We start from the raw sequence: 19,013 nt of genomic DNA, 5'->3' as shown, positions 1-19,013 counted from the left end.
TAAAATAGCAAATCTTTAAAAATGTTATACAATTAAAGTTTGTCCATTAGGATTATAACTTAAAAAATTTTACCATAAACTTGCCTAGTACTTATTGTTACAAACGATTAGGTCACATTTTTCGACGAGAAACATAATCCATCTCAATAGAAATTTGAAAATTAAAAATTAACCCTAGTTGATAACGTTTATTGTTGCTTACACCTAAATTTTTATAATCGTAATGAACTATATGGAGTTTGCCTCCAAATCTCTAATAAAAAACATGCAATTTGGTTGAGGAACAGATTGCATGGTACTCACTTCGAATGTATTCGAAAATTATGTGGGATATCTTTAATTTTTACTATTACCATCATTAAGTAAACGTGCTAAAAAAATCAATTTAATTATCGTTACCATTCAAACCCACTATAGTTGACCAATCAACCAAATCCTATTTGAGGGGTTTACACCCTTTTTTTAAAATTATGATTTATGAATTGGTTAAACATGAATTAATTTGATGCATAGAATAATGTGTTTGACAAAACAGTATTCTCACCGTTACAAGTCTCTTTGTTAGGGTTTCTCTTGGATGTTGCAATCTAATTAAATGAATGTTAACCATTTGTTCAACAAACATCATCTCAACTTTATTATTCCTAATAACTTATTTGACCTACAAATTCAGTAATAAAAGTTACTCAAATAAATTTAATTAACTACAAAATTTTAACCTAATAATGATTCTCGCAGTTTCTTTTACTGTCAAAGTTTTGTAATGTAGTTAACATAAGTTTAGCTCAACTAACACTTGTATGCTCCTGTGGACAAGTGGTCTCGGGTTCAAATCTCTACTCCAGCATTTATTACAATACATTTCGTTCTTTTAATCGTTTAGATTTGATCACGCAATAGACAAATGTAAACGATTGTTTCTCAAATAAGGGTAAATATTTTGTTCATTTATTATATTATCGTCTTATTATCACTTTATCTATATAAATTTTGAATTGAATGGGTTGGGATGGAGTTTCAAATTCTTTTAATAAATACATCTATCCATCTTCTAGATTCAAAATTAAATTGAAATTCATGTTTTCGTTAGACATATGATCTAATTTTATTTGTAATTGAAATTTTTGATTATTAATATAATCAATGGCCTATAAAATAAAGCACATAAAATTATTTTAAACATCTTTGTTAATTTATTCTTTAATTTTGAGGTATGAAAACGTGTAAATTTAAAATAATATGGTTTGAAAATCAATTCGTCTCTAATATATCTCATCTTTTTTATTTTCCTTGAGGAAATCATATATTTTGATACCAAATTTTGATTAAAAAAAATGCATCGAATCTCAACGTGGCATCAACGAAATCTTTTTAAAAGATTATAGAGTATTTTTATCTATCTTGATACCACTTAATGGATGCTCGAGTGCGTTCACTGACGAAACGTATTCTGTTATAAGAAAAAGAAGTTGAAAGTAAAAATTATCTCATCGAAAGTTTAAAAGTGTATTTACGGGATATGACTTTTACTCTTTCTAAACAAGTTAGATTAAATCGTATCCCATCTTATTTTATATTCTCGTGATTTTTAATTTTAATTGGATGTGCCATAAAAATTCACTCCTCAACTATTTCTATTTCTTTAATGAATTAGGGTTTTTAACATTTACTTCTTCATATTGGTTGAACTAAAAAGCAATAATCAAATAATACTAATTTTATTATTAGAATTTAATTGAATTTAAAGTTTAGTTCTTAATTTGAATTTATTGAAGTGCAATTTGCCTTTTACAGGTGAGATGAGTTTTCTGGAGATTGAAAAAGAAAAAGAAAAAGGAATAAAGATCAGAAAAGATTTATTAAGTTCATGGGAGGATTTTGTTTTATTAATTGAAATTTCAAATATATGATTTTGTTTTTTTGTTTTTTTAAAGCTACACATTGTTGTTGTTATTTGGTAAAGTAATACACACTGCTATTTCCAACTTTATTCTTAATTTTAAAAAGGTAATAATTACACTCTCAATATATTTCAAATTTTAATAATGACATTAAAATTGGAATAAAAAAGTGAAAACTTAACGAACAATTAATATATACACACAACTTTGATATGTTTTCATTTCTTATATATTGATTTTTCTTACCGAAATAGAAAAAATCTTCTGATTTACCTGCTAATTACTCAACTTAGAAAAAAATATTTTCAAATATAGTAAAATGAAAAATATTTATAAATATAATAAAATATTATGGATAAATGTTTACCATCATTTATCATTGATATATATTGATAGACACTTGATAGATGTCTATTTTTGATAAATTTTGAATTAAAACAATTAAGAATGAAGTTGGTTTTAAATGTTTGAATTCTCATTGTTTGTAATTTATTTTTTAAAATAATATAAGAAAGTTTTGAAAGGTTATAATATATTTAATGGAAATTTTTTACTACATTTAACCTATGCAATTAATTGAAACTTTCAAAGTGTGGAACACAAAAAAAATAAAAAGGGGAAGATTATATTGGTGATGAATGTGGCTCCACTACTCTAGGGCATGCACTATGCTTGATCTAAAAAAAATAATGGAAACTTCAAATTTAAAAAAGAAAAAAGAAAATAGACAGCATATCAAACATTTATCTTCTGTGATATCAAATCAATTATATTAAAAGAAGTAAGGAAATATTAAGAGAAAAAGGAAGGAAAAAAAAAAGGAGATCTCTAGTAGTGTTTTATTTTACTATTTTTGGACTTTAATCTCTAATTTTAGCCTTTTTCATTTGAACAAATCTTCTATGCAAAGATGCTGTCTTGTGAACTCCAAACCCTAATCTACACTTCAACTGTCCATCAACACAATATATGTAATTAATTAATTCAAAGTTTATTAAAATATAATATTTGGTTCATGAGATCTATATAAAGTACTTTACCTTCTGTGTCTCTAATTTAATCTCCTTTCAAGTCTAAGAAATTCAAATAAATTTTATAATCTTCTTATTTGAAATATACAATTAAGAGTTACCTACTCATATGTATGTAACCTAGGTTGGTGTAAGCTACATATGCTTGAGTTAAAGTAGTGTACTCTAAGAAAGATAACTTCATAGAAACAATCGTAAATCTAACATGGCGGAGGATAATATGGAAAATATCCGTCTTTTTATAAATATTTTTTTCACCTCTAAATTTAATGTTTTGTATTTTAAAATCCTTTTTTAATCTACAAAAATTTCAACTTTTGTACGTAAGAATTAATTATGCAAATGTGTTGTAAGAATATGAGAGAAAATGAGTTTGATTTTGAAGATATCAAAATGGTTATGAAATGGAGACCGAAAAAAATGTGTTTTAATTTTTGTCATATTTATAGAAAATATTATTTTAAACGACAAAACTTTTGAAAATATCTACATCTATCCGTTATAGACCGTGATGATATAGACTATTATCTGTACCTATCATGATATAATAGAAACATATAAAAGTTTATTATAGTTCATTGTAAAATATAAATGGTGATATTTTATTATTATTTGATTATTTTGTTATATTTGGAAATAGTGTTATTTATAATATTTTTATATGGCCCATGTAATCTTGTACCTTTTGATGGACAAAAGTTAGAATATTGCAACACAAACCAACTATCATAAATCAAGATTATTATTTCATATATATATATATTTTCTTTATCTTTTAAAAGTAACTTATTTCTTTATCGAAGCATATTCTTGTTTTCTTTTTTTTAGAGATTTATTGAAGCATATTCATATATATATATATATATATATATATATATATATATATATAATTGCATTTGACTTTATTAATTATATTTAAAGAAAAAACTCTTTTAATCAATAATTTATTCGATAATATTATGCCCTAAAAAGTCAGGTTAATAATTGACATATGATGAGTCGGAAAAAAATATAAAATAAAATAAAGCTTTGGCATCCTTGAAGGTGACAATAGGGATAGGAATATTTCCTAAACTAATATCAATATTTTAAATCACTAATTTGTATTCATGATTGTGATTGAGATAATAATTGTTTCTTTTTCTATATTTCATAAATTCTCTATTTTTTAACGTACATTTTCTCGGGTTTTCATTCATAAGATTAGATTTGAACAAATCAATTTAGTTTAATTTAAATTGATAATTCTAATTAAGATATCTTGGTGTTCCGTTTGATTATTTTCTCTTTTTATATTTTGCTTAAAAAGATGAACGAAGGTAGCATGAAACTTTTTTCACATAAATATAATACTAGATATTTGTGTGTTTAGCTAATTTAGATATAATTAAGTTATTAGATAAGAGTACAACTTAAAAGTTAATGATTCGTACTTAAGATTACAGTGGTTTAATTTAAAGACATTAACTAAAAGAGTGGTTGCTTTACATATCTTTTTACATATCTCTTAGATTGATTTTGAAATGATATTTTATTTTATAATAATATTACTAAAATAAAACACTTTAAGGTTTTCATATTTATTTGAAAGATTTTGTAATATGCACTTTTGGATTGATATCTAAATATCATTGTCTTTCATTTTTATTCTCCACTCATTATTTTTATTATTAGAAATCCATTTTTAACTCTAAATTTTAGAACCGTATAATTAAAATTTCAAACTAAAAATGATATTAATTTAAATCCAAAAACTCTCCTAAAGTGAATCCATTTTAACCTAATTATAATATAATGGATTTAATACTAAATTTATACTTTTTATTTTATTTTTAAATCGTTAATGCATGAATCATATAGGAATAGTACTTTTTGTAAATGCAAATATTAATAATGTACACTAAAGAAAAAGGTTAGAATCAATCAATTAGACAGTAGTGATGAATTTTCATTCTATTTGAGTAATTAGATTTTATGTGTTGGTTTTGTTTGCTGATTATTTTTCTTTTAAAATAAAATTAACTAAAAACAGTAACATTACTTATAAAATAATATGGAAGTTTAGAGTTTTAAGTTCTTATTTTTCTATGAATATTTATATGTCATTTACATCAATACGAATTGTGGTAGTTCAAATATAATTCTTTACGACGGACAATGATGCCTTATATTATTTAGGTTATATCCTATTTTTAGTTGAAGTTTTTTTTTATTGGTACAACAAAGAATCGAACATTTAATTCAAATATTGGTTGTGCAAATATTTGTGTTAATTGAGTTATATAGATTGCTTTCTATTCACCATCTATTATTTTTGAAATGTTTTATATATTAAATATCACTCAAATACACAATGTGAAAGCTAAATTCGTTGTAAATTTTTTTTTTTTTTGTTAATTATCACTTTTCTTACGGATGAATTTCAAATAAATATACGAACGGATAGTTAAGATGAGAGTATTAAATAAGTGTTAAATTTAATTGAGATGTACACTCTTTACTTGAGTTTTTTTTTTTTTTTTTTTTTTTTTAATAAAAAGTGATTACTTTTATAGTAAAAGAAAAGAAAATTTTCAAAAGAAAAATCATAAACTCAATTTTATCATAATTGTTTCTGGAAAGAAAAAACAAAACTTGTAGCTTTTCCACACAGCAAAATCGATTAACGTGCATGAGTGACAGTTGGCTGCACAATTAGCTTCTTTTTTCTCCATTTGAGTATATACACTTCCAAAAAGAAAAAAATTCTAAAACAAATTTGTCTAACATCGACCGACAGTTTTCCTTTTATTTGACAGTATATGAAAGTTTGTATGAATTAAACTAGTTCATAGTTATCATTTAAAATGATAATTGATACAACATACAATGAACATAACTCTATGAATATTACATCAAACACATTTTTTATAACTAGGTGGAATGAGATCCATTAATGTTAATGTGAGCACTAAAAAAAGCTTGTAAGTTAAAACATTTTAAGAAACTCGAGATTTAAATTCTAGTAGAAAAAAAAAAAGAAGGAAAAAGAAAAAGTTACGAAATATATTTGATAAGGCAAGCTTGTTGGAGTTAGTAACATAATAAAACAAAGCGTTTTTCCATTTCCTTTTCCCTCGCATGAGGCAGAAAGAAGGGGAAGTGAAACCAAAGATGAATTATTACCTTATAAGAAAGAATATATTTTGGATTATTTGAATTTTTTATTATCCTTTTTTTCCTCTTTTATTTACATACCATAATATAAATCAATCAATGAAATTACAAACGTCACTAATGACGTTTATTAAAGGAATTCTAGGATGGGAAGGTCAACCAAAAAAATGTCATCTAATTAACTCATACACACACACACACACAAATGTATTTGTTATTTTTTATTATCATAATCATCTTCTCCACACAACATCCCTACTCATGTCTTCTTAGCTAATCCTTTCCATTTTAATACAATCTCTTCATTTTAATTTTATAATCACCATTTCATTAGTCAACTATATATTATGCCAAACTCTATCCTTCTAATTTTTGCTTTTGAGTAATACTTGAATTCAACCAAAAACAAAGAAGGAGATTTTGTTGTCTTTCTATAGAGTTGTTTGCAATCACATAAAAAAAATTAAAGTAGGAATATTTTTTAAGTAAAAAAAATTGTTATTTGAACTCGACCTATATTTAAGTATTTTTTATTTTGACGGTACTATTGAAATAAATGATACACTAATTCTAGCTTCCATCTAGAGTTGTTTTTTTTTTTTTTTTCTACAAGTGAAATGTGTTTTCAAATTTTAACCAGTTTTAAAAAAAGACGTAACTATTTGAACGTCTACGAATTAGTCTATAGGTATGTTTCCTTCAAAATGGATTATCACTTTTTCTATCAGTAGCTTTTTCCAACTTTAACACGATTAAGAAAAAATTACTAATATATATATATATATATATGTTCGATTTACTTCCATAAAGTTTGTTGAATTATGTGGATGAGATTATGCGCATCTATTAAAAAGTTAATCTATGTTATTGCGTTAGACAAAATCCCTAAAACTGAGACATTAGAGCTAAAATTGATTTAAGATGACAACATGAATTCACATTTGGCTCATATATTCTCTTTTGAATACGAGGTTTTGTATGTTATTGTTTTATAGGTTAGTTTCTTATGACAATTTACGACACAAAAATTTAAAATTTTACGTGATTCATTAGTAGTTTACATTACGTCTACAGTAGAAGAAGATAATAGTTTATTATTAGAGAGAATATCACATTACAAATCCAAGTCTTTTTCAATAGTTTTTATACACGAGAAGAAGTAAGAATCAAAATTCAAAACTCGACGTGAATAATGTGAATTGAAATACATTTCTTTATAAGAATATTTAACACACCATCTAGTGGGGTCTGACTCTATATATATACAATGGTGGGTATAGAAAGTAAGGTCATTTTTTATGGAACTTTGAACACGTTGAAAAGTAACATACAAATTTTTATACGTTGAATCTATTCATATATATGATGAAGAAAATAAAAGGTAAAAGTTAAGTTTATTGGTACCATGAAAATGAGCTCCAAGTTTGCCACTAACCACGCTGTCTATCTATGGTCTTTTTCATAAATTACTTTCTTTGAAAGTGATTTCTTTCTTTTTCTTAATCCCATCAATGCCCCTCTTCTTCTTGGTGATTATATATATAGAGAGATATACAATAAATTATAGTATATTTGAAGGATAATGTAAGCCAATGATTTTTGCTTTCATATCAAATTAATTAAACCAAAAGAATTAGATACTTGTTTATATTGATGGTTTTGATGAGTTATACATAAAATCTATTGATGTGAAATTGTGGTTTGAAAATATATTTAATGATTATACGGAGAAGAACTTGAATCAAAGATCTTGAAATCGTGCTAATGTGTAATTATGTTAGTTGATTGATGCCATTGTAAAACGTAATTACAACAAATAACATATTTAGAGTTAATAATAAAGTTGATATCAATATTTTATATAATTGAAATATATATGGATGATAGATTTTGATATCAATATGATTGTTTTATTTTCCACTACTACTATTTTATAAAGATTTCTTTTAGAAAAAGAAAGTCCTAATTATTTGATATTATTATTATTACTATTCCTTCGTATATGCTTATTTATTGAGATTTTCTTGGTTTGTTTTTAATTTTCATTATTTTTTGTATTAATAAATTTAAAAAATGAAAAAAAAAATCATAATTCAACATCTAATTTAGGTAAAATACACACAAGAAAAAAGAGATTGTTTTTTAATGAGCTTATTGAGAAATTTTAGAAGATTATCAATTTGAAATTTGTTTAAAGAGTTGAGACCCTTTTGAATATACAATATTTTATTTAAACTAAGTTTATATTTTTGACACATTTATAAATTTAGTTATAACAAAGTCAATATTCATGAAAATGCCAAATAATTTTCCTCCAAAATAGTGATTATGATAATAATAATGTTAAATTTCCGTTAAACTTTTTGCCAACTTAAAAATTTGAAAATTAAAACAATCATAAACTAAAAGTACTTCTGGCTTTGTTTGTATTGTATATATTAAAATCCAAATTCTCAATCTCATTGTTTTCTTTTTCTTTTTATGGAAAGAACAACTTCAATCCTTAGTTAAAAAACTTAAACACATATTTTTAAAAAGAAATATAAATAAAGGCATTAACTTTCCAAGAAAAATTATATATTTAAACATGATTTTCCTTGGCAGTAACTTTCTTACAAAAGAAAGTAATTCTTGAAAGACATCAAAGGTAAACTTTTTGGGTTCTTTTGTTCCTTTTTTTTTTTTTTTACATTTTACAAAAGTACTTCAAAAGATAAATTATATTATAAAAACAAGTTATAACGAACATATGGTAATGAGTCCAATGTAAGATCATAATGTGAACATAACTCTAAAGGTAACTAACATTATTTCTTTATTAACCATAGATTTAACATTATTTTAATTCATTTTAGTATTTTTAAAAATAATTTGTTATTTCATTATATATATATATATGAAGTATTGTTTTTACTTTAATTGAATTGCTCAATTAAATAATGACACGTTATTAATTCCAGGGAGCTTTCTATTTTGAATTTTTGTGTAAATGTGTTTATCCTAAATGAAAATATAGAAACAAAAACCATAATTAATCTCTTTCCTTATGTTTGTAAATTAAGATTTGAATTTTTTTTCTTGCCTTTTGTAACTTAAAATAAAATTTTCATACTTTAAAGTTTGTTTGGTATTAATTTTTTTAAAAATATTTTCAGTTGTTTGATTATAATCAACTTATTTTCAATAAATCTTAATTATAGACTTTGTTTGTAACTGTTTAGTTGCTTTTGTAAACTTTTACTTTAAAATGAATTTTATTAGTGTTTATGATTGAAATAATTGATTATATGTGTTTCTGGAAATAATAGACACAATACTCAATATTGCAAATTGTATTTGTTTTTAGCAAAATCTAAAAGCTAGTAAATAACTGCTTTGCTATTGCAAAGGTGTGAAATCAAAGTGAGATTTGGAAAGTGATTTTAATGGGATTTGATTAAAATTTGTTTTACTAAACAAAAAAATGGTTAAGTTTGTGTTATAATTATAATCCCTTTCTCTTAATTCTCACAAAATAAAGTCCCAAACACAGGCTTAATTTATTGTTCATTTAATTTTTTTCTTGTTTCAAAATGAAAATATATTCATTTCGTGCTTCAAAATTAACGATTTCGATGAGAATTAATTTTAAAAAATTTATTAAATGTATGAGAACTAAGATTAGACAAATTTTGGAACTTTCACATAACTCCATCAAAACTATGCAGTTAAACGTGAGTGTATTAAATTGAGTGACCATTTGAGAAGGCTTCGTGTTCCACCATTCTAAGAATTACATCGTTCTCACACCACAATCGTTATCTCGTTAAAAAAAATGGACAAATTAATAGAATTATAAAGACTAAAATTGAATAAATTTGAAAATAGGGCGGTAAAATGTTTTATTTTAAAAAAATATTTACTCAATAATTTTTATATAAAATATAAATATTTGGTTAACTTTTTCTTTCGTTGTTGACGATCTTCTTTTCCAAAATTGTCTTTTAAAAAATAAAATTTCTGAATTATAATTAAAATTTTATGTTTATTTGCTGGGATGAAAGTGATAACAGAGAAGTCAAAATCAAAATTACACATATATATGCTTAAACTTTTATTCTTATTTGATTTTGTTACTTCTGGTCTTGAGTCTTCTATTTTTAATCTATGAATATTTTATATAATAAACACTTGAATGTGATAGGTTATAAATTAAATCACACATGAAAAAAACATAGAAAGAAAGTTTCAAACAAAAAACATTTAATTTGTTCATATAATAGAACTAATATTTTTATATAAAAAAATTGAGATTAAAATAAAATATTTAAAGTCAATATAAACCAAATCATCCATTACAATCTATAAAGTTAAAAATTGGACCATACCATGCCTCTAAAAGAAATAAAATGAAAAAGAAAAAAATATTCAAACACCTTTGTGTACCAATATAATTTGAATGCTTTTTAATTTTATAGTGATTTAATTGGTTAAGTTTTAAATTGTTGTTGTTTATAAATACAGTAAAATAAATATTTTTTAAAAAAATAGAAAAAATTACTTACCCATCACATAAAAACCCTAAACACAAAATTTGATTTTTCAATCTATTAGGTTAAACAAAACTTTTATCCGCTAGCTTAGGGTTTCTTTTGGCTTGTGATAGATATTATAATTTTACTGTGTATATATATTTTTAATAGTGTTTTGTGATTTATAATAATTTTATTTTAAATTTTTTAAAATAAAGTTTTTAAAAAACAAGTTATTTTAGAAAAATATGAATGTATGCAAACTAATTAAAACAACCTTGAAGTAAATATTTTTTTTAAAAAATGTTTAAATAAATTTTGAAAAACATGTGTTGAGTCAATCGAAATGGACTCTAAATTAATTTATATAATAAACAGGTAATCACATGTGTGAAAAATAATAAAGTTATTTAATTTTTAAAAGCACTCCTTAAACATTCAGTTAAGCATTATTCAAACCAATGTTAAGGACAAGAAAGTTCATCTGAAACAATAAAGTTAAATATTAAATTAATCTTGTTTAAATAAAAACACAATTCAAAATACAGAATAATTATAGCAATTTTAAATTCACTTTGATGAAGAAACTAAAATTTAAAAAAGTTAAAAGAAAGAAAAGTAGTAATTATGTTTCAGACTCTAAAAGAAATTAAAGCTATTTACTATTTTTTAATAATCATATTATTTATTTTAAAAAAGAAAGTAATTTAAAGCATAAATTAAAAAAGAAAAAAGAAAACATTCACAAAGTGATTTAAGAAAAAAAAAGAAAGAAAGAAAAAAAAGATTCACAAAGTGACAAACACAGGTCGAAGTCACCTATATATATAAAGAGAACCTTGCTTGGTTTTTCCACAAGTGTTCATAGCAACAATTAAACACAAAGTCATAATTTAATTCCCGGCTAAAGTGCCGCCGTGCTGGAAAAGAAAAGCCACCACTCCTCCTCCCCGCCCGCGCCTGCCGCTCAAAAAATGGGAAAAGAAAAGGAAGGAGATTCAAAGAGAAATAGCAATGATAATAACAATAAGAAGAAGAAAGGTTGGTGGATGGCGTCGATTTTCATGCATGCCGACGCGGTGGACAAATTTCTGATGACTTTAGGTTTCATCGGAGCTGTTGGAGACGGCTTCACAACCCCTCTCGTTTTGGTGGTTTCTAGCCATCTAATGAACAACATCGGTCATACCTCTTCCTCTTCGATTACTGATTCTTTTGTAGCCAACATCGATAAGGTAGATCACTAGAAATAATGCACCCAGTTATTGTTATTATTATTATCTTCTTTTTTTTTTTTGGCTCCACTATATATTGAATGATGGAATTTTTTTTTTTGATTGATTTGATATATATTTATCCTTTTTTTTGTGGGAGACAGAATGCAGTGGCTCTGTTGTATGTAGCTTGTGGGGGATTTGTTTCTTGTTTTTTAGGTGGGTTTTCAATTTATGAAATTCTTTTTTGAGACATTGACTAAAATTTATATTTAAGATTATTTTCTTAAAAATGATTGTTTTGCAGAAGGATATTGTTGGACAAGAACAGGAGAGAGACAAGCAGCGAGAATGAGAGCGAGATATTTAAAAGCAGTTCTCCGGCAAGATGTTGGCTATTTTGATCTGCACGTGACTAGCACCTCCGAAGTTATCACCTCTGTTTCCAATGACAGCTTAGTTATTCAAGATGTCTTGAGTGAGAAGGTTTTTTCCTTTTCCTTTTTCCTCTTTTTCAACTATTAGAGTGAAAGACAAAAGAAAAATAATTAAATATGGAATGAAACTTTTTGCTTTTCGTTAACATTTTTTTTTTTATTAAAAGAAAATCAGAAACTCGAAAGGTTGTGGAATATGATGGTGTAACATTTAGCTTCTAAGACTATCATTTCTCGCTTCTTTCAAATATTTTCCAACTATAATCTTTTTTGCAAACTTTTGTTATGATTTGTATTTTCACCATTTTTTTTTTAGAACTCTTTTTTGGTTTTTAGAATTCCGCTAAGAATTCAACGCTACAGTTTTAAGAGAGTTAGTGAATTTTTGTACTTAATTGAACCTACTCAGATCCCAAACTTTCTAATGAACGCGGCGATATTCATCGGGAGCTATCTGGCGGCGGTGATACTATTCTGGCGGCTAGCGGTGGTCGGATTCCCTTTTGTGGTGTTGCTGGTGATCCCGGGCCTTCTTTATGGAAAAACATTAATGGGTTTAGCGAGAAAAAGCATGGAGGGGTATCAGAAGGCCGGAACAGTAGCAGAGCAGGCAATTTCTTCGATCCGAACCGTGTACGCTTTTGCTGGAGAAGACAAAACCATATCGGAATATTCATCGGCGTTAGAAAGATCGGTAAAGTTCGGGATCAAACAGGGGTTTTCTAAAGGATTGGCGATCGGAAGCAATGGGGTTTCCTTCGCGATTTGGTCTTTCATGTCTTGGTATGGAAGTCGAATGGTTATGTACCATGGCGCTCAAGGTGGTACTGTTTTTGCCGTCGGAGCTGCCATTGCCGTCGGAGGATTGTAAGTTTTTTTTTTCTTGATCCTTAATTTCTTAAAATTAAAATATAAATAGATGTAGAATTACTTTTTAGTCCCCAATATCTTTTTAAGGAAAACCAGCATTTAGTCGGTTTTAAAAATGCAACTTTCTTTTTTCCTAAATTTATAAAATAGTTCTAAGAATTTTCAAAAAGGTATTTTTTCCGATTTCTTTATTTACAAAATTAGAAAAACAGTTCAAGAATAATATAATTTTTAGAAATTAATTTTTAAAATTTAACACATCATACAATTATTTAAAATAAAATGAAAAATTTTAAATATAACAAAATAAACTATAGTATTTAAATATAACAAAATCCTATATCCATTTAATAGACTTCTATTAGTAATATTGATAGAAGTTTATTTTTAGTGATTTTATGTTGATTTAAATAATTTAAGAGAGTATTTGTATAAATTTAGGAATTAAAAAATGTTAAATTTAAAATATTGAGACTAAAGTACATATAACTTACAAAATTTGAAGATCACTAGGAGAATAATTTTCCAAACTTGATTAATTATTATCCAAATCAAGTGTAAAGAGGGTTAAAGTACAGATAAGTGAAATAAATGATTAATCTAAGAATGGAAAATTTCAAACCTAAAAGTCACAACTATTAATTAAAAGAATCAATACTCATTGGTTTATTTATTTATCCTTTTAAAAATATAAGACTTCCTAATGAGGACAACAGATATAGTAACAACTAATGAATGTCTGTTATGAATTTTTTTTTTTAAAAAATAAAATAATGTTTCTATAGTTCTCTCTCTTATTTACGAAAGAAAAGTAATATAGGGAGTAGTGAAGAACATGCACCACCATTTTTCTTTCTACATTCAGTGGTTTTTCTGAATTGGCAACAACATGCACTCGACTAGTTAATAAATAAGTCTTGGAAAAGTAAACTTAGGTTAATTTATTAACATTGATATATATATATATTTATTTTATTTAGTTATGCAACTCATAGATATAGACGCATAATGGAGGAAATTAACAATAATTCCAAAATTGAAATGGACAGATCAATCGGTTCGGGGTTATCGAACATAAAGTACTTTTCGGAAGCATGTGCGGCGGGCGAGCGAATCATGGAAGTCATAAACCGGGTTCCAAAAATAGACTCGGCCGATATGGAAGGTCAAATCCTCCGGAACATTTCGGGTCAGGTTCAATTCACCAACGTCCATTTCGCCTACCCATCACGACCCGACACAATAGTGTTGAACGATCTGACACTGACAATCCCGGCTGGGCAGACGGTGGCGTTGGTGGGAGGGAGTGGATCGGGGAAATCGACGGTGATCTCTCTGCTTCAGAGGTTTTATGACCCGATTTCAGGTAGCATTTCGGTGGATGGAATTGGGATAGAGAAATTGCAATTGAAATGGCTGAGATCACAGATGGGGCTTGTGAGTCAAGAACCGGCGTTGTTTGGTACTTCGATTAAAGAGAATATTTTGTTTGGGAAAGAAGATGGTTCCATGGATGATGTTGTTGAAGCTGGTAAAGCTTCTAATGCTCATTCTTTTATTTCTCTGTTTCCTCAAGGATATGATACTCAGGTATTTTTATTTCCATTTCTTATTCTCTCTTTCTCTTTTGGTGAAATAAATGTTTCAATTTCATTTTAAATGATTCTAGGAGATTTATAAGTGATTTTAAAAGATTTTGGGTTTGGTAAAACAAGTTTTGATTAAATCAAGTTATTTCAAATAATTTTTAAGATTAATTATCTAATCTTTTATAATATAGCAAATATTTAAGAAATATATGGTTTATGTCTATAGCATATTTATCTATTCTTTAGAACAACTATTATTTTTAAATCATAGCATTTTTTCTTTTAAAAAAGAGAATTAATGTTTTTTAAATAATTGGTAAAAACTTTTCAAAAAAAGAAAAAAAAGAGAGATTATGTTGGAGTTACGGACAATTAATTTAAAAGGTACACAGTATCAAAATAGACTTCATGAATATATATTTTCAAGAGATAAAATAGATGCTATTTGCATCCATTTTTTTGTAGTCTATACATTAGCTAATAAGTTTTTTTTCATGTGGGAATATAGTTTTCTAGAAAAATGATTTGGTTTCTATTTATGTACAGTGTGGTAGTGGGATAAAATATTATATTTAACTTTATGTAGAAAAAGAATTGTGTATTTAACTTAGTGCTAAGGTTTGAAAAAGTAGATTTAGGATGAATCATCTTTTCGAAAAGATATTTAACAACAATGTTTTCTTTACTAAAAATGAAAGGCATTTCACCTTTCTCTACTCTTTTTTTTTTTTTTTTAATAAAGAGAATCCTATACCAAAAATGGTTTTTTTTTTCTTTTCTTTTCAATTATTCCTCCTACTATTAAATTAATAAAAATTAGGACCATAATCACTAGTGTTCATTGAGACAACGGAAAGATGCATAGTTGATAGTAATTAGTACATGTTAATTAAAGTCGATGTTAGTTAAAGTGGAGTTTATTTTATAGGTTGGAGAAAGAGGAGTGCAAATGTCGGGAGGGCAAAAGCAAAGAATTGCCATTGCTCGAGCCATAATCAAGCGACCGCGAATCCTGCTCTTGGATGAAGCGACGAGTGCGTTAGACTCAGAATCTGAGCGTATTGTCCAAGAAGCCCTTGACAAAGCTGCAGTCGGTCGAACTACCATCATCATCGCCCATCGTCTCTCTACTGTCCGCAATGCCGATCTTATTGCTGTCCTCCAGGACGGCCAAGTTAGGGAAATAGGACCTCACGACGACCTTATAAAAAACCAAACAGGCCTTTACACCTCCCTCGTCCACCTCCAACACAAATCCCCTCCTGAGCCTTCTTTATCCACCACATCCCATATCGAAAAAATCACCACCACCACTAGTAGTCGTCGCCTCTCCCTCCTTAGCCATTCCAACTCTGCCAACTCAGGAGCCTCAGACTTGGTTCACGAAACTGCCCCACCATCATCTAATATTGAGAAAGAACAGGAACTCCCAATTCCATCCTTTCGAAGGCTATTGGCTTTGAATTTGCCAGAGTGGAAGCAGGCTTTGATGGGGTGCAGTGGGGCAGTAGTATTTGGCGCTGTGCAACCTTTGTATGCATTTGCAATGGGGTCAATGATTTCTGTGTATTTCTTGAAGAGTCACGAGGAGATTAAAGCCAAGACGAGGACTTATGCACTTTGTTTTGTTGGATTGGCTCTATTATCTTTGCTTGTCAACATTATCCAACATTACAACTTCGCTTACATGGGAGAATATCTTACTAAAAGGGTTCGAGAAATGATGCTTTCCAAGATCCTTACATTTGAAATTGGTTGGTTTGATCAAGATGAGCATTCTAGTGGTGCACTTTGCTCGAGACTCTCTAAAGATGCCAATGTGGTAAGCACACGTGCATTTATTAACCAAATATAAAATATTGTTCAGTTAAATTATATTTTATAATTAAATAGATTTTCACTTCTTTTTGGGCAGGTGCGATCCTTGGTAGGGGATAGGTTGGCTCTTATTGTGCAAACAATCTCAGCAGTAACCATAGCTTTCACAATGGGTCTTGTAATTTCATGGAAGCTAGCGCTTGTAATGATTGCTGTTCAACCGTTAGTCATATGTTGCTTCTACACAAGACGTGTGCTCTTGAAAAAGATGTCCAACAAAGCCATCAAAGCACAAGAGCAAAGTAGCAAGCTTGCTGCAGAGGCTGTCTCCAACCTTCGAACAATCACTGCATTCTCTTCACAAGAACGCATTCTCAAAATGCTCGAGAAAGCCCAAGAAGGCCCAAAACGAGAAAGCATCAAGCAATCATGGTATGCTGGGATTGGACTTGGTTGTTCCCAAAGTCTCACAACTTGCTCATGGGCATTAGATTTCTGGTACGGAGGCAAGTTGGTAGCACAAGGACAAACCACCGCTAAAGCTCTCTTCGAAACCTTCATGATTTTGGTTAGCACCGGTCGTGTCATTGCTGATGCTGGTAGTATGACATCAGATCTCGCAAAAGGATCAGAGGCAGTTGGGTCAGTTTTCGATGTGTTAGATCGATTCACTAAGATAGAACCAGATGACCCAGAAGGGTACAAACCCAACAAATTAATTGGCCAAATCGAAATCAACAACGTGGATTTCAACTACCCATCTCGACCGGAGGCAATGATATTTCGTGGGTTTTCAATCAGTATCGAGGCAGGAAAATCGACCGCGTTGGTTGGGCAAAGTGGGTCAGGAAAATCCACCATAATTGGCCTAATTGAACGATTCTACGACCCAATTAAAGGAACAATCAACATAGACGGTCGTGACATAAAATCATACCATCTCCGAACACTAAGAAAACACATCGCATTAGTGAGCCAAGAGCCGACGCTATTCGCAGGAACAATAAGGGAAAACATCATATATGGAGTTTCGAAAACAGTAGACGAATCAGAGATAATAGAAGCAGCAAAGGCATCAAATGCACACGACTTCATCTCAGGGCTAAAAGATGGGTATGAGACATGGTGTGGAGACAGGGGATTGCAGCTATCAGGGGGTCAAAAACAAAGGATCGCAATAGCAAGGGCAATATTGAAGAACCCAGGAGTGTTACTGCTAGATGAAGCCACAAGTGCACTTGATGGACAATCAGAGAAAGTGGTTCAAGAGGCACTGGAGAGAGTGATGGTGGGAAGGACAAGTGTGGTGGTGGCTCACAGGCTGAGCACAATACAGAATTGTGATATGATAGCTGTTTTGGATAAAGGGAAGGTGGTGGAGAGAGGGACTCACTCCTCATTGTTGGGAAAAGGCCCACGTGGAGCATATTATGCTTTGGTAAATTTGCAAAGGAGGTCCCATTAAGAATATCTCTCTCTCTTTCAATTCAACAACCAAATTAAGCTTGGGATGTTGAGGAAGATTAAATTAGTAGCTCTAGACTAACCACATTGTTATTTTTAATTTTATCATCTAGGGGGACTGGTGGAAAATAAATGGAGAGAGTGGAGGACTTCAATATGTAAATCATGTCGAGTTTTATTTTTTTTTCTTTCCATTTTATTATAAGTTATGTAGTATATACATATATTATAACCTCTTTATTCTACACTAAATAATCATTCTTCATAGTCTACAAAGGTTAGATGACATCCATATAAATATTGACAAAAATAGTGATCGATAGTGATGGATATTAAAGACTTTATTTTGGGCTTCTTTGTTCATTACTTTCGTTGGGCTCTTTTCACACTGGACTTTGGTTGTTGAGTTCATGACTCAGACCATTCCATTCTACACAACAATTCCAAACTAAAGGATTTAAAGCAAAATTGTGTTTACCATTTGGGAGACTTTATGATCCAAGCCAAATCAATTTAGCATTTAATTACTTTTATCGTATCAAAATCAATGCATGGCAGTGGTACTTTTAGTATCCAAGCCTTTCTGTGTGCCTATTTATATCTATGTTTTCTCTTCATATTGCTTCAATAATTATCAAGATTTTAAAACTATATTTTGAATCTCTCATTTCAAAGTAGTTTTGTTATATTTCTAAAATGATCAAATACACTATGTTTTTTGCTACCTTTCTAGAACAACCAAGTATATGAGACTTATTATGTATTTATCATCATTCTCTCTCTAACCCAAGTGACATCTCTATTTTTTGAAAAATCTGTTTGTGAACTATGCTATATCTATGTGTCAATGCTTCTATTGCTTTATGATTTTTCTATTTTATCGGTAGTATCAACCTTGAACCTTCCACAGTATAAAACAAACTCAGCCCAAAATTTATAAATAGAGTATGAATTTGAATGGATGTATGTTTTAATTAACAAGCTACAAAGTTAAATCACTCAATACGACTATGATGACCCTT

General features: G+C 28.3%; 1 protein-coding gene across 1 annotated transcript; it reads left to right on the top strand.

Moving 5' to 3' along the window:
• Positions 1 to 11,440: 11,440 nt before the first annotated feature.
• Positions 11,441 to 18,272, top strand: LOC101206448 (ABC transporter B family member 15). The gene is made up of 7 exons (XM_004142293.3): positions 11,441 to 11,834; positions 11,978 to 12,032; positions 12,121 to 12,299; positions 12,660 to 13,117; positions 14,170 to 14,710; positions 15,638 to 16,531; positions 16,625 to 18,272. Exons 1-7 carry the CDS (start codon positions 11,574 to 11,576, stop codon positions 17,990 to 17,992), a joined length of 3,756 nt encoding a protein of 1,251 aa, XP_004142341.1. The 5' UTR covers positions 11,441 to 11,573; the 3' UTR covers positions 17,993 to 18,272.
• Positions 18,273 to 19,013: the final 741 nt, after the last annotated feature.

Source organism: Cucumis sativus, chromosome 5 (assembly GCF_000004075.3).
Source record: "Cucumis sativus cultivar 9930 chromosome 5, Cucumber_9930_V3, whole genome shotgun sequence".
Classification (NCBI taxonomy): Eukaryota; Viridiplantae; Streptophyta; class Magnoliopsida; order Cucurbitales; family Cucurbitaceae; genus Cucumis; species Cucumis sativus.
This window is presented reverse-complemented; position numbering and strand designations above follow the sequence as displayed.

What these genes read in the sequence shown, in the direction of transcription:
- LOC101206448 (XM_004142293.3), top strand. Translation starts at nt 11,574, where the DNA reads ATGGGAAAAGAAAAGGAAGGAGATTCAAAGAGAAATAGCAATGATAAT. An exon ending in AAGATGTCTTGAGTGAGAAG is followed by an intron (nt 12,300 to 12,659) that starts GTTTTTTCCTTT and finishes GAACCTACTCAG; the next exon opens with ATCCCAAACTTTCTAATGAA. An exon ending in TCTCTAAAGATGCCAATGTG is followed by an intron (nt 16,532 to 16,624) that starts GTAAGCACACGT and finishes CTTTTTGGGCAG; the next exon opens with GTGCGATCCTTGGTAGGGGA.